Source organism: Alexandromys fortis, unplaced genomic scaffold, assembly GCF_014885135.2.
Source record: "Alexandromys fortis isolate MF-2015 unplaced genomic scaffold, M_Fortis_MF-2015_v1.1 scaffold_106, whole genome shotgun sequence".
NCBI lineage: Eukaryota > Metazoa > Chordata > Mammalia > Rodentia > Cricetidae > Alexandromys > Alexandromys fortis.
Genome location: NW_026067980.1, coordinates 2,099,543 through 2,115,396, shown reverse-complemented (window position 1 = coordinate 2,115,396; position 15,854 = coordinate 2,099,543). Strand labels below are relative to the sequence as shown.

Here is a 15,854-nt window from a genome sequence, read left to right as displayed (position 1 = left end):
CGTCTTATGTATAGACCACGTTTTATCTATTGATTTTCTGGGGAATTTGGGTTGTTTCTACCTTTTTCTTCTCTCTCTCTCTCTCTCTCTCTCTCTCTCTCTCTCTCTCTCTCTTTCTTTCTTTTCTTATGAGACAGGATCTGTATGATTTATCTCTGTCTTGGAACTCAGTACTTAGGCCAGACTCACCTCTGCCTCCCAAGTGTTGGATTAAAGACATGTGCTATCACATCCAGCATTCCTTTTTAAAAAAAAAAAAAAATACAGTCTTGCTGTTTAGCCCTGGGTAGCTTGGAACTCACTGTCCTCAGACTGGTCTCAAATCATGACTGTCCCCCTTTCTCATCTGGATGGTGGGATTCCAGGTGAGTGCCACTATGCACACCCTTTTAAATAACGATACTAGAGTCATTGGCCCGTATACTTTCTTGAGTTCTTTCTTTCTTTATTTTTTTTAAAGTGCACATCTTGGGGCTGGGGATATTTCTCAGTAGTTAAGAGCACTGGCTGTTCTTCCAAAGACCGGTTCAGTTCTCAGTACTCATATGGCAGCTCACATCTGTCTGTAACTTCAGTTCCAAAGTTTCTGACACCTCACACAGACATACATGCAGGCAAAGCACCAATGATCATATAATTTAGTAAAAATATAGTGCATGACAAAAAGTAGAATTGAATAATTCTGTTTAACTTCTTGAGGAAACTGCTGTTCCATTTAGAGTTAATTTTTGTATACAATATGAGTTACTGTAATAACTTCAGAACATCTTTTACCCAGGGTGAAGATAAGTGTTTGTCCCAAGAGAAATCAGTGGCCATTGATCCCTTGAAGTCACCTGCTAGCCTCAAAGGCCACAGTGGCAAACCCGTCATGAACAATACGGCAGAGTCATTTGCTACAATCAGTAGAATAAATATCGATATCTTGCCTGCAGAAAGGAGGAACTCAGCAAATGATGATATAGTTCAGGAGACTCAACCAAGACAGTCGGATGCCTCTGATGAAGTAGACAGTCAATTCAGTATTTCTCAAGACAGGAAGGAGAGATTCCGGGGTGATACCAAGTCCAGTGATCAGCCTGAAAGTCTGCTTCCCAGACAATCCTCTGATGATTGTGATGGGGAAGGGAATGAACTGGTGGTGAAGGACCAAAAGCCAGACCAGGTGAGTGATACACCCCTGGTTTTCAGAGAGAAAAAATTAGCAGGTATGGTTGCAAAGGTGTAAGTATGGGGCTGGAGAGATGGTTTGGTGCCTGTTGCTCTTGCAGTGGGCCTGGGTTTGGTTCCCAGCACCCCCATGGTGGCTCATAACCATCCATAACTCCAGGTCCAGGAGATCCTAGCACTAGCATGCATGTGGTATCCATACATACATGCAGACAAAATACTCATACCTATAAAATAAATATTAATTTTAACTATTAATAAAACCTAACCACATGGTTATGTCAGTTGTCTGTTATACAAGTTTAAACTAGAAAAATGTTTTCGTCACCTATTAAAAAGAACAGCAAAACTGAACCAAACCATGCATGTGTAGTGACAGTCACTCCCCTTTCCTCTTCATTCACAGCCCATGGTCACATTTGTTTGTGAGTTCGCCAATTCTGAGCATCTTGTGTAAATAGACTCATGATTTTTTTTTTTTTTTTTTGGTTTTTCGAGACAGGGTTTCTCTGTAGTTTTGGAGCCTGTCCTGGAACTAGCTCTTGTAGACCAGGCTGGTCTCGAACTCACAGAGAAACGCCTGCCTCTTAGACTCATGATTTTGTGTCTGGTTTCTTTTACTTTAATAATATTTTAGGTTTTCAAAGTTTATCCATGGCATTGCATGCCAGTATGTATTTTATTGTCAAGTATGTTGCCCTGTATGTATCTACATATAATACTTAGATTTGTGTGTGTGTGTTTGTGTGTGTGTGTGTGTGTATGCATGTGTAGTATTGGGGATTGAACCCAGGGCTTTGTACATGCTAATCTAGGCAAGTCCTCTACTATTGAGTTAAATATTTAGCTCTGCTATGGATATTTATGTTTGTGCTTCTTTAAAATTTGTTTACTTTTATATATGTGGGTATTTTGCCTACATGTATGTACAGTGCCTGAAGAGGCAAGGAAAGGATGTTGGATTCTCTAGGACAGGAGTTACAGACAATTGTGAGCAGTCAGGTGGGTGCTGGGAATCAAACCCAGGTCCTCTGGAAGAGCAGATAGTGTTCTTTACCCCTGAGTCATCTTTCCAGTTCCTGTGTGTGTGTGTGTGTTTTAATAATATTTGTTAAAAATCATGTATGTGTGTATGTGGAGCATGTGTGTGCTGTGGCATGCAAGTGGAGATCAGAGGACAACTTTTGAGAGTGGAGCTCTTTCACCATTTGATTCCAAATGGTGAATTGAATTTAGGTCGTCAGGTTTGGGGGCAAACACCTTTATCCATTGTGCCATCTTGTCAGCTCTGTGTGTGTCTTTTATGGATCTGTATCTTCATTTGTTAGGTAAATAGGAATAGAATTACTGGGTCTGATGTTTAATTTTATGTATTCTATATTTAACTTTTAAAACATTGTTTATTAATGTGTGTGTATATAATGTGGGGAAGGGAGCAGAACTCACCATGTCATGCAGAAAACAACTTCATGGAGTTGGTTCTGTTGAGTAAATAAGGATGGAATTGTTAAGCCATGGGTTTAATTTTAAGTAGTTTATTTGTTTAACTTAGAAAATATCACTATGAAAAAAATATTATTGTGGATATTTTGTGTGTGTGTGTGTGTGTGTGTGTGTGTGTGTGTGTGCGCGCGCGCGCACATGCATGCATGTGTGTCACAGACACCATGGCCAGGGTGCAGATGCCAGAGGACAAATTTATAGAGTTAATTCTGACTTTTATATGGATTCAAAGCATCAAAATCAGGTCATCATGCTTTCATGGCAGAGCAGCCTTTATTCACTTAGCCATCTCACTGTATCTATGTTTAACATTTAAAAAATGTTTATTTTATGTGCATGGATGTTTTGTCTGCATGTATGTCTGTGCACCTCTTTTGTGCCTGTTGCTTGTGGAGGCCAGAAGAGGGCATCAGTTCCCCTGGAACTTGAGTTATATGTGGTTATGAGCTACATGTGGTTGCCGGGAGTCAAATCTGGGTCCTCTGGAATAGTAGCCAGTGTTCTTAAGTGCTGAGCCATCTTTCTAGTACCCCCACCATGTTTTTACTTTCTAAGAGAGTGCAGTGCTGTTTTCTAAAGCAACTGTAGTCTTCTGCTTCCCAGTAGTGATATATGAGGATCCTGCTTTCTCCAGAATTTTTATAAGGACTTGTTATTGTCCATTATTTTTAATACTGTGACCAAACACAGTGTTTCATACATGCTAAGCAAGTCCTCTGCTACCATTCTGCACCCCAGTGCAGTTGTTGTTTTCCATCAGCACAGAGGCTTCACTTCACTTCTGCTGCTGTTGCAGATCGCAATTGCAGCTCCACAGTTACTGGGCTGCTTCTCTTGAGTGGCCGGCCACTCAGGCTGCGGCTTGGAGGAAATTCTGTTTCTGCAGGCACTGACTATTTCACTACTGCCGAATATAACTTTTAATTAAATTTCTGTTATGCTACTTACCAGGAAGACTCAGGAGTCAAAGGCAGGGATGAAAACATGCTAGCTCAGAGAGGTTGAGTAACAACTAGCCGACCTTCTCTCTTTGCCAGTGTCTCCAAAAGAGAACATCTTTCTGCTCCAGTAAAAGAAAAACAACCCATGCATGCCACACAAGTTCCTACCTACTACTTCCTGTGTATCTCTCTATTGTCTTAAAGCTACCCTCTGACTCTATGATTACTTGATGTCAACAAGTTGCTAACATGGCCTCCTGACTCAGGACTGATTTTAGTAACACAAATGCAAACTCAGGATTCACAGTATGATCAAAAATCCTGAAATATTATCCCCTTTTTGTCTAAATAAAAGGGAAATGTTTTAACACTAACACAGCAAAACTATATACAATAAGAACAATTGTCAAGTAAGAATTAAATTCATAATATCTAGTTCATTTGTATTTGGTAAATTCAGAGAAATTACTCTATTATCTATTCTATCTTTATGAGTCCAAAGTTTTATAACCAAACCATTTCCTATCATAACTTGGATTACCATCCTAAACATATCTACTTAGATTTTAAAATGTTTTATTAGATAAACAACTGAAGCTTTTATGTGTCTTAATTTATAAACTTTACATGTTTGTTTTAAGTTTCTTTTCTGAAATTTATAACAAAGGAAATGGTATAACTGTCTAGCCTTCAACTTAAGTAAACAGGAAGTGCAGAGCAAACAACTTCCCAAACTAAAGAAATGACAGAGACCGCTTGCTTCTCCAACGTTACCAAAGGTTCCTCAGCAACAGTGGGGCATCATCCTAGAATATGTGACAGACTGTTCTGTGAGGCAGGAATTCTGAAGGACTATACTACCTTGTCTTGACAAAGTTCCACTGTCACCTTCTTTTATGTCCTGCATGTTGAGGTTTGACAGCATACTGTCAGCAGTATAGGCAAGGAAAGCAAACTCCATATGGAGAAACTTTTACAGATTTCTTAGAAAGGTTGGCTTTCGCAATAAATAGAATGATACCAAATTCAGAAGATAGACAAATAATAATTGAATCTCTGGTTTTTGAAAATGCCAATGCACAATGTAAAAGGGTAATTAATTAGGCCATTAAAGGCAAGATCAGCACCCTTGGAGGAATAGATCTAAGATACAATGAATATTGAATCTCATCTCATAACCATGATGATGTTGGATAGGAGAGGTGATTTCCAGAGGTTTTAAGAAAAATCAAAATATCAAGTATTTCAATTGCAATAAACAAGATTATGTAAAAAGAGATTGTAAACAGAGTGTTCCCAGAAACAATGTTTTTTCTAAGCATAATCCAAATGGAACACCCCTTTTAGATGTTCTGGATTATGCAGAGGTGTGGTAAGGGTAGGCATTGGACTAATGAATGTGTATCAACAAGGGACCAGAAATGCCTTGCCACCAGAAATGCCTTGAGAGGTCTCTCCCAGTCTCCCATGCCAATTCTGATTCAGTCATTTCTTGTCATCATGGAAGAAACTCCTTCCCAGAACAATTAAAGAACCTAATGCCTATTGTAAGAAACCATACTGCTTTGGATGCTAGAAAAGAAGAGAGAACAACAAATTGAGGAGAAACCGTAAAGTAAATATTTTGGCAAATTTCTATAAATGAACAAAGACCAAAATTAAAAATATGAATAAATGACATCTTTGAAGATCTTATAGACACAGGTGTGGCTGTAACAATAATTGCACCAGAATCTTGGCATCCAAATTGGCCTCTTCCGGAGGTAAATGTTCACCTTTTAGGGATTGGAACATTACCTAAGTAAAACAGCACAAGATGGATTGAATATGTAGGGCCAAAAGAACAGAGAGGAATATTAAAACCATATATGGCTAACATATAAATGAATTTGTGGGAATGTGATTTGTTACAGCAATGGAATACTCAGATTAACATTCCCCCAATCTTAGAAACAAACCATAATTAACATATGTTTCTGGGAAAAATATTAGACGGTATTATAAAGAATAGTCACTGACCATTCAGGTTGTACAACAGGGCATAGCAGCTGCTGATCTTTCAAAGGCACCAACAGCCCTACCTTTAAAATAGTTGACAGACAAACCTGCATGGGTTAAGCAATGGCCTTTAAGAACAGAAACTACAAGCCTTAAAACAGTTGGTACAGAAACTGCAACTTTAGAGCAGTTGGTACAGGAACAGCTAAATGCTCAGCATATTGAAGAATCAACCAGCCCTTTGAATTCTCCTGTATTTATTATTAGAAAGAAATATGGGGGAACTGGCGAGATGGCTCAAAGGATAAGACCACTGGCTGCTCTTTCAAAGGTCCTGAGTTCAATTCCCAGCAACCACATTGTGGCCCATGACCACCTGTAATGAGATCTGGTGCCCTCTTCTGGCCCACAGGGATATGTGCAGGCAGAATATTATATAATAAATTATAAATAAATAAAAGAAATGGAGAATTGTAAGAGATCTAATTGCTGTTATTAAGGTGATTCGGCCAATGGGGTTTCTATAGTCTGGAATTCCTTTGCCTTCTCTATTGCCTAAATGATGAACTCTTATAATTACTGATTTAAGAGCTTGTTTCTTCACTATACCTTTACAAGAAAAAGACAGAAAAATTTGCCTTCACAGTGCCTACTTGTAATAATTCTCAGCCTATTAAGAGAATGGAAGATTCTCCAACAGGGACTGTTAAATAGCCCTACTCTGTACTAATATTTTGTATGTCAGCCATTGGAAATGATATGTAAGCAGTTTCTCAATCTATAATCTTCTGTTATATGGATGATATTTTACTATCTGATTCAAATGTATAGCTACTTTAGAAAGAATATTTGAAGAAGTAAAGAAAATTTTGCCTTGTTGGGAATTACAAATTGTTCCTGAAAAAATATAAAGAGGAGATTCTGTTAATTATATAGATTATAAAATAGGTTTACAAAAAATTAGACCCCAAAAGTTGCAAGTTAGAAGAGATTGATTGCAAACTCTTAATGACTTTCAAATATTGCTAGGAGAAATTTCCCATCTATAGCACACTATTGGGATAAAACTTGATGACCTGATTAATTTAAACAAAACTTTAGATGATGCCAAGGTGTTAAATAGTCCCAGGGAATTATCAGCTGAAGCTGAGAGAGAATTGGCTTTGGGGGATTTGAATGGGCAACTGCTTTTATTTCAGGAAAGGCCGATTCAGTAATCACACATTTGCTAGAAAGTATAGCTAATCATGGATATATCTACAAATTAAGAATGACTATGCTCCAGCATGTCTCTAAGAAAATGTAACAGTTTTTTTTTTTTTGCTTGTTACAATATAAAGCACATTATAGGTATACCACAGAATCCTACAAAGCAATCAGTTACAGAAAGATCAAATCAAGCTAAAGGATATGCTAAATAAATAGAAAGGGGTAATAAAGGCCTCCAGAAATAGATTGCATAATGCCTTATTAATTTTGAATTTTCTAAATGTCAATGAGAAAGAAACAACAGCTGCCAAGAGACATTGGATAATAGAAAAAAAAACGATGGAATTAAATAAACCTGTATACTTTAAAGATGTGTTGACCTTAGAATGGAAACCAAGATATGTGTTACACTGGGGAAGGGGTTTTACTTTTGTTTCCACAGGAGTTGTACTCTGGATGTACATAATAAATATTGATCCTTTAATCTCTTTGAGATATGCTGCATATAACATTTAAAATATTTAAGTTTTCAACGGTGAACCATGACCACACCTAACAGCAATCTTTGAAGTCTCCAAAAGGATGATGGGACCTCATAATGACAATTCCACCAGGATGATGATAACATCACCTAGCTGAAAACACCACTTAAAGATCGGCTTTGGACTGCAAACTGTTCAGGACAGTTTTGAGGTGGCTAGCTGAGATGATTCAGCCTCACAGACTGCTCTAGCCAGGATTTGAGACAAGCCTTGCATTTTCCCATTACACAGAGACTGAACAACAAATGATATAGCTACCTCTCCCAGGACTTGACAATTAACCCAAAATTTTCTTTTCAGGATCCCCTAAACATGCAGTTGTCCCCCAAACAGCAGGAAGTAACTTTAAGAACATAACACTCACATTCCCAAGAGATGGGGTGGGCAGTTTTTGGTCTTTCATTGGGTTATGGATATTTGTCATAGTTTAGGGGGGTTGATTACAAGTGGCTATTGGTAACAGTCAGGAAAAAAAAGACAACTCTGAAAAAGAAAAGGACAAAAAAGAAAAGGACAATAGTCCCCTCTGTGAGAAAAGACTTTAACATAGTATCAAGGTAGGTAACTAAAACACTTTATGCAGCTCACACACTTTCTTCCTGAAATGCTCAGGATGAAAATGAAAAGAGCTAATCATCTGTCACTGGATTCAGCAAGTGTTCCTTCACAACAGAGGCTCACAGCTTTTGGGGGAAGATCAAGCACTAAAATGATTTCTCCTTCAGATGCTATATTTATTTATATATTTATTTTTATCAAATTAAAATTAATATTATTGTCCCACATTTTCAGGGTTCCAGACAAAATAAAATGGCATCTTCCTTTGAGTGAATACTAAGTCTTACCTTTCAATTTACTATACTAACTTACTGGAGTCACCCCTGACTCCTCTACTCTTAGACTCCATAGTCCACTGATTAGGAATGCCATTAGACTAACCTCCTAAATAATACTGTAACCAGCCACATTTAAGAGGCTATCCTTCTTGCCTGGATTATTACAGGAGCCTCCTAGCAGATCCCTTTGCTTTCCATTCTTGAATCCTTTCAGTTTCAATAAGGAGAAAGCAGAGCAATCTTATTAAATCGGGAGCCAAATGTTACTGCTCTACTCAAAACAATACAAAGATACTTTAACTCTACAAAAGTTCAAGTGCTCCTTGAACGCATTGGCACAGGAGACCACTTCCTAAATATAACCCCACCAGCATAGACACTGGGAGAAACAATTAATAAATGGGGCCTCCTGAAACTGAAAAGCTTCTGTAAAGCAAAGGACACGATCAACAAGACAAAACTACAGCCTACAGAATGGGAAAAGATCTTCACTAACCCCACATCAGACAGAGGTCTGATCTCCAAAATATACAAAGAACTCAAGAAATTGGTCACCAGAAGAACACATAATTCAATTTAAAAAAAAAAATGGAGTACAGACCTAAACAGAGAACTCTCAACAGAGGAATCTAAAATGGCTGAAAGACACTTAAGAAAATGTTCAACATCCTTAGTCATCAGAGAAATGCAAATCAAATCAACTCTGAGATTCCATCTTACACCTGTAATAATGGCCAAGATCAAAAACACTGATGACAACTTATGCTGGAGAGGCTGTGGGGAAAAGGGAACACTTCTGCATTGCTGGTGGGAATGCAAGCTGGTACAACCCTTTTGGATGTCAGTGTAGCGATTTCTCAGAAAATTGGGAAACAACCTTCCTCAAGACTCAGTAGCCGGGCGGTGGTGGCGCATGCCTTTAATCCCAGCACTCGGGAGGCAGAGGCAGGCGGATCTCTGTGAGTTCGAGGCCAGCCTGGTCTACAAGAGCTAGTGCCAGGACAGGCTCCAAAGCTACAGAGAAAACCTGTCTCGAAAAAAAAAAAAAGACCCAGTAAGACCACTTTTAGATATATATCCAAAGGATGCTCAATTGTGCCACAAGGACATGTGCCCAACTATGTTCATAGCAGCTCTGTTTGTCATAGACAGAACCTGGAAACAACCTAAATGCCCCTCGACTGAATTTGGATAAGGAAAATGTGGTACATTTACACAATGGAGTACTACACAGCAGAAAAAAATAACGACAGCTTGAATTTTGCAAGAAAATGGATGGAGCTAGAAAACATTATTTTGAGTGAGGTAACCCAGACACAGAAAGACAATTATCACATGTACTCACTCAGAGGTGGTTTTTAAACATAAAGAAAGCCAGCCTACAAACCACAATCCCAGAGAACTTAGACCACAATGAGGACACGAAGAGAGACTTACATAGATATAATCTATATGGGAAGTAGAAAGTAGAAAAAGACAAGATCTCCTGAATAAATTGGGAGCATAGAGACCTTGGGGGAGGGTTGAAGGGGGGAGAGGAGAGACAGGGAGGGCAGCAGAGGAAAATGTAGAGCTCAATAAAAAAAGAAAAAAATAACTCTTTAAAAGGGAAGGAAGGAAGGAAGGACTGCTGAACTTCATCAAGACAAGGAGGGACAGCTCTTCAGAATACCCTACTTCACAGAAAAGTCTGTCAGAGACATGCTAAGCCTATAGGCCAAAGATGGAAGCCCCAACGTTACAGAGGAACTTTGGGTGACTGTCCAGGTAGTCATCTGTTTCTGTCATTTCTCACATTTTTTGGAAGTCATTTGCTTGTACTTGCTATTTACTCAGATAATATTATTTTCTTCTCATTCAACTTAGTTGAATACTCTTTAGTTATAGTTTTCCTTGTTACCAGATTCAGAAAAGAAATTCACTAAAGAAGTGTAAATTAGAGGACTAGAGAGATGGCTCAGTGGTTAAGAGCATTGACTGCTCTTTCAGAGGTCCTGAGTTCAATTCCCAGCAACCACATGGTGGCTCACAGCCATCTGTAATGAGACCTGGCGCCCCCTTCTGGCTTGCGGGCACACATGGAAGGAATGCTGTACACATAATAAATAAATATTTAAAAAAAGAAGTGTAAATTATATAAGGTTGAAAGGCATTAAAAGATACAACCTTTTGTACTCACCAAGATAGGATAGATATGGAGTCTTTTCTCTGAGTTTGTCAAATGCAAATAGACTAGACATTGTTAATGTATTATTGCCTGTATATATTGTATATAGTTATTGTACTTATTGTATACAGTTTTTCTTATGTTAGTTATAACCTTTTTATTTTAGAAAGAAAAGGGGAGATGTGGTGATATCTTGTTTGTACTCTAACGAATAAACCTTACCTGAAGTCAGAGGGCAGAACTAGTTGGGCTTTTCCCAGCTAGATTTTAAAACTTAAATTGGCCGGGCGATGGTGGCGCACACCTTTAATCCCAGCACTTGGGAGGCAGAGGCAGGCGGATCTCTGTGAGTTCGAGACCAGCCTGGTCTACAGAGCTAGTGCCAGGACAGGCTCCAAAGCCACAGAGAAACCCTGTCTCGAAAAACAAAAACAAAAAACAAACAAAAAAAACCTTCAATTGACCTGTTTTTATTATCTGTGTTTTTCCATGTGGCTTGGTTATCTCTCCTCTGTATCGTATGTCTGACTTCTTCAGTGTCTCGCTGGGATGTCCCACACACCTAGATTCATCCTGAGTTCCTCTCTCTGCCCAGAAGTCCTGCCTATTCCCTCCTGCCTAGATACTGGCCATTCATCTCTTTATTAAACCAATTATAGTGACACATCTTCACAATATAAACAAATACTCCACAGCAGTCCAGCTTTGTGATTATAGCTGTTGGCCTAAAGTTCTGTGGTAGAGTCTTAATATATGGTTTTTTTTAGAATTTGTTTTTATTACTTTTAAATTATCTGTGTCAGTGTGTGGGTATGTGTACATGAGGGCAGATGTCCTATAAGACCTGAGGCATCAGGTCCCCTGGAACTGTGAATCACCTGATGTGGGTGCTGGGAACCAAACCCCAGTCTTCTGTAAGTACAGTACATGTTCTTCCTCACGGATCTGTCCCTCAGACCCCACAGTGTGGCTCTGACTTGCATCTTCCTAGTGACTCGTGTATAGAGGATCTTTCTATACACGGACTGGTCATTTGTGTACTTCATTGGCAAATTATTGAAAATTTATTATTATGTGTGTGTTTGCCGTGTGTGTGTGTGTGTGTGTGTGTGTGTGTGTGTGTGTGTGTGTGTGTACCATATGCGTTACTGGTGCCCATAGAAGTCAGAAACAGGTTTTGGGTCCCCTGGACCAGTTAGAGACAGTTGTAAGCTGCTGTGTGGTTGTTGGAAACTAAACTTGGTCCTCTGCTAGAGCAGAAAATGCTCTTATCCACAAAGCCATTTCTCTAGCCCCTCGTTGCCAATTTTTAATTGGTTTATTTCTCTTTTTGTTATTGAATTGAAAGAATTCTTTATTCTAGGACCACATCTTATGAGACACAAGATTTGACAGTATCCCGTTCTGTAGGCATCTTATAACTTCTATTTAATTTTTCCTTAGTGTTGTTGACTGTACCTAGGATATGAGGCTGCTAGGCAAGTCCTCTGCCATTGAACTACACCCCAAACTGCAGTCTTACACTTTCTTCTTAAATTTATTTCTAAGCATTTTATTTAAAAGAGTTGCCCTTGTTTGAGGCCAGAGAGTAAACACTAGAACATGGTTAAGGCCATCATTTCCTGTAAACATAAGCATTCATTTTGAGAAAGAGAAAGCTTCCTTCTCACTTCCATTTTATAATTATTATTTTTTAATTTATGTGATATATAGGTGTTTTGCCTTCATAAATGCCTGTGCACAGGTATGTGACCAGTGCCCATGGAAGCCAGAGGAAGGTGTTAGGTCCCTTGGACCTGGAGTTGCAGACAGTTGTGAGCTGCCATGTAGGTGCTGGGATTTGAATGCAGGTCCTCTGGAATAGCATCCAGTGCTCTTAACTGCTTATCTATCTCTCTAGCCTTTCATTTTGCAATTTCAGAAGTAAGTGTGGAGATTTTGGCATTTGAAGATCTAAAGATTTTCTGTTACTCTTTACAATTCTTTTGTATATGTTTCTTTACTTTTTTATTTCTTTTAAGGATCAAGTTACTGGTGGATGTATGATAGAAAAACAGGACAGCATCCCCCCAAGATTCCAGCCACACAGCTCTGTGTCTGAACCTTCCATATCTCGACAGCGAAGGCAGAAAAAAAGAGATCAGACTGACCATGATCAGGCAAAGAGCCAGGTAAGCAATCTCTTTGCAATGAGTCATTGTGCTGCTTGGGACATGGCTCTAGAAGCTTGACTTTTGTTTAGAATGATTAACCATTGCCAAAAGTGCAGAAGAAATGCCAAGAATGGAGCAAGAAACTGGGCAAGGATAAGATGCTTAAGTGGGTCATTTTGAAAGCTAAAGGAACAGGCTGTCTAAACCTTTGTGTTATGTTGCTGAACATGTATTTTCTTTTAATATTTTTTCATGAATGTGTGTGTGTGTGTGTGTGTGTAACTTTTTTTCCCTAGGCAGTGCTGGAAAATGAACCCAGGGACTTGTGTATACTATATAAACACTCTACCACTAAGCTGGATTCCTAGCCCTTGACACTGCCTTTATTAAAATATCTTCCATTCAGTGCTGGGAAGATGGTTCAGTGGTTAAGAACATTGGCAGTTCTTCTAGAGGTCCTAAATTCAATTCCCAGCAAACACATGGGGGCTCACAACCATCTATAATGTGATGTGATGCCCTCTTCTGGCCTGCAGGTGTATATGCAGATAGAACACCATATACATAAAATAAGTAAGTCTTAAATAAGGAAGCCATATCTTTTTTTTTTTGTATGTTGTACTTGTTTAATTTAGGTTCCCTCACCCCAGTGGACTTATACCAACTCCTTCTAGCCATTTTTGGATAGACTAAGGGGGTATTATTATTATTAAACATTTCTGTCTCCTCCCATCCCCCCACTTCTCTTCCCCTCCCCCTCCAGTCCTAAGAGAAGTCAGGGTGCCCTGCCCTGTGGGAAGTCCAAGGTCCTCCCACCTCCATCCAGGTCTAGGAAGGTGAGCATCCAAACAGACTAGGCTCCCAAAAAGCCAGTACATGCAGTAGAATCAAAACACAGTGCCATTATCATTGGCTTCTCAGTCCTCCCTCATTGTCAGCCACATTCAGAGTTTGGTTTGATCACATGCTCTTTCAGTCCCACTCCAGCTGGCCTTGGTGAGCTCCCAATAGATCAGCCCCACCGTGGGTAGATGCACCAGTCGCGGTCCTGACTATCTTAAAATATATATGGATATACACATGTATGTATGTATGTGTGTATATATATATGTACACACACACACCCATATACATTCAGATATTTTTTGCCTAAGCTTCTCAGGTAGTCATTCACTTTTGGCAGAGCTCTGTAGCACACGCAGGTCTCAAAACTGATTTTCTTACCTCAGGCTCTTACCAATTGGAAGTTTAGGGATGGCTCTGTATGAAACTGATAACTTCCCTCTCTTTCTGTTACTTAAGTTCCAGGAATCACCCCCTTGGCTTTTGCCTTCTCCCCCTCCTGTTGGAAAAGTGGATATCGTATCAGCACAACTAAAGCATGGAAACCAAAGTCAGCCTGTGGCCAGCTCTGTAGACAGTTCAAGGGTCAGTTCATCGTCGCCGTCCAAGGTTTGTACGAATGTGTGCTTGTTTAAAAATAGTTCTTATGAAGCTTTGGATGATACAATATATGTATATTGTGGAGTTTCATATTAAACATATTAGCCCTACTTTACCAGTTCTAGAAGGCACAAGTTTGTGCTTTTATAGCATTGGTTTGATTGCCATGGGTATGGTCTGCACTCCCTAAGACAGCCACTTGCAGTCATGTAAGGAGACTAAGTAGATTCTGAATATGAGAAGTGTGAAAGCATTTCTTCTTTTTCTATTTTTATTTTATTTTAAAAAAACTATCTTTTTTCATTTTACATACCAATCCCAGTTCCCACTCCCTCCCCTCCACCCATTCCCTTCACCTCCCCCACTCCATCCCCCATCCACTCCTCAGAGAGGGTAAGGCACATTGCTTTGAGGAAGGATCAAGGTCCTCCCTACTATATCTAGGCTGAGCAAGATATCCCTCCAAAGAGAATGGGTTCCAAAAAGACAGTACAGGCAGTAGGGATAAATCCTGGTCCCATTGTCAGTGGCCCCACAGTCTGCCCCCATATAACTGTCACCCACATTCCCAGGGCCTAGTTTGGTCCTATGCTGGTTCTTTCCATGTCTGACCAGAGTTGGTGAGCTCCCATTAGCTCAGGTCAGCTGTCTTAGTGAGTGTCCCCATCATGGTCTTGACCTCTTTGCTCATATTCTCACTCCTCCCACTCTTCAACTGGACTTTGGGAGCTCATCCCAGTGCTCTGCTGCAGGTCTCTGCCTCTGTTTCCATCAGTTTCTGGATGAAGGTTCTATGGTGATATTTAAGATAGTCATCAATCTGACTACGGGGCAAGGCCAGTTCAAGCACCCTCTCCACTATTGCTTAGGGTCTTAGCTGGGGTCATCCTTGTGGAGTCCTGGGAATTTCTCTAGTGCCAGGTTTCTTGCTAGCCCCATAATGGCTCCCTCAGTCAAGATATCTCTTTCCTTGCTCTCTGTCTCTGTCCTTCCCCATCTTGACCATCCCATTTCCTCAAGTTCTCCCCACCTTCTGCCCTCCCTTCTCCCTCCACCCCCATGCTCCCAATTTTCTCAGGAGATCTTAACAAAAGTATTTCTTACCTGTCCACAAATGAGCGTCTTTCCGAAGCCAGGGCTGTGATCATTCTTTTCTAGGGTTACTCTTGTGTGGACTAAACCTCCACACACCAAGTGCTTTCTGCTCCTTGAGAGACCCGTGGGAGGCCTTTGGCACAGTTGCATGATGTGTCCTGCACTGGTGATGGAAAACTGAGTAGAAGCAGAAATAACTCCATGACTTTCTTTCACAGGATCGACCACTATCAGCCAGAGAGAGGCGGCGTCTAAAGCAGTCACGGGAAGATGTGCTCCCCTCAGGTGAAGCTGAAGTCTTTACCTGGTTGGTTGTTGATGGCTGCCCAGAAGAATTGGCTCTGGTTGTTATGTGTACAAACTTGAAAGCAGCAATGACCATCTGGGAGTGATTTTGTAGAGTTCTTAAAATTTCTTAGATAAACCTTATAAAATATTGTAGAGTACTGACTCTTGACCATGTGTCTGAGAAAGAGGACTGGAAGGAGAGCAGGGAGTGGAGAGACGCTCAAGTTAAGAGGACGTGATGTTCTTGCACAAGACTCAGGTTCAGATCCCAGAACCTAGGTGGGAGCTAGAAACCGCCTTTGACTCCAGTTCCAGGGGGTCCAACACTCACCCTCTTCCGACCTCCATGTGCACCAAGCACACATGTAGTGCACATACGCATGTGGGCAGGACACTCATACACATAGCGTAGAAATTTAAGATCTCAAAATCTTAAACAAGTAAATAAATTTTAAAAAGACAGAGAAAGCCAGAGGATTTTGAACTATGACATCTCAGGCTGGAAATCA

General features: G+C 40.0%; 1 protein-coding gene across 9 annotated transcripts in view; it reads left to right on the top strand.

Moving 5' to 3' along the window:
- Positions 1-15,854, top strand: part of Nek4 (NIMA related kinase 4) — a 52,381-nt gene that overhangs the window by 23,351 nt on the left and 13,176 nt on the right. For 8 of the 9 annotated variants that reach the window (XM_050158157.1, XM_050158154.1, XM_050158151.1 and 5 more), the window contains 4 exons: positions 779-1,165; positions 12,388-12,537; positions 13,822-13,971; positions 15,276-15,342. In XM_050158157.1, the coding sequence (XP_050014114.1) occupies positions 779-1,165; positions 12,388-12,537; positions 13,822-13,971; positions 15,276-15,342 (754 nt within the window). The remainder of the gene's footprint in view (positions 1-778; positions 1,166-12,387; positions 12,538-13,821; positions 13,972-15,275; positions 15,343-15,854) is intronic. The other variant, XM_050158158.1, reaches the window with a different exon arrangement.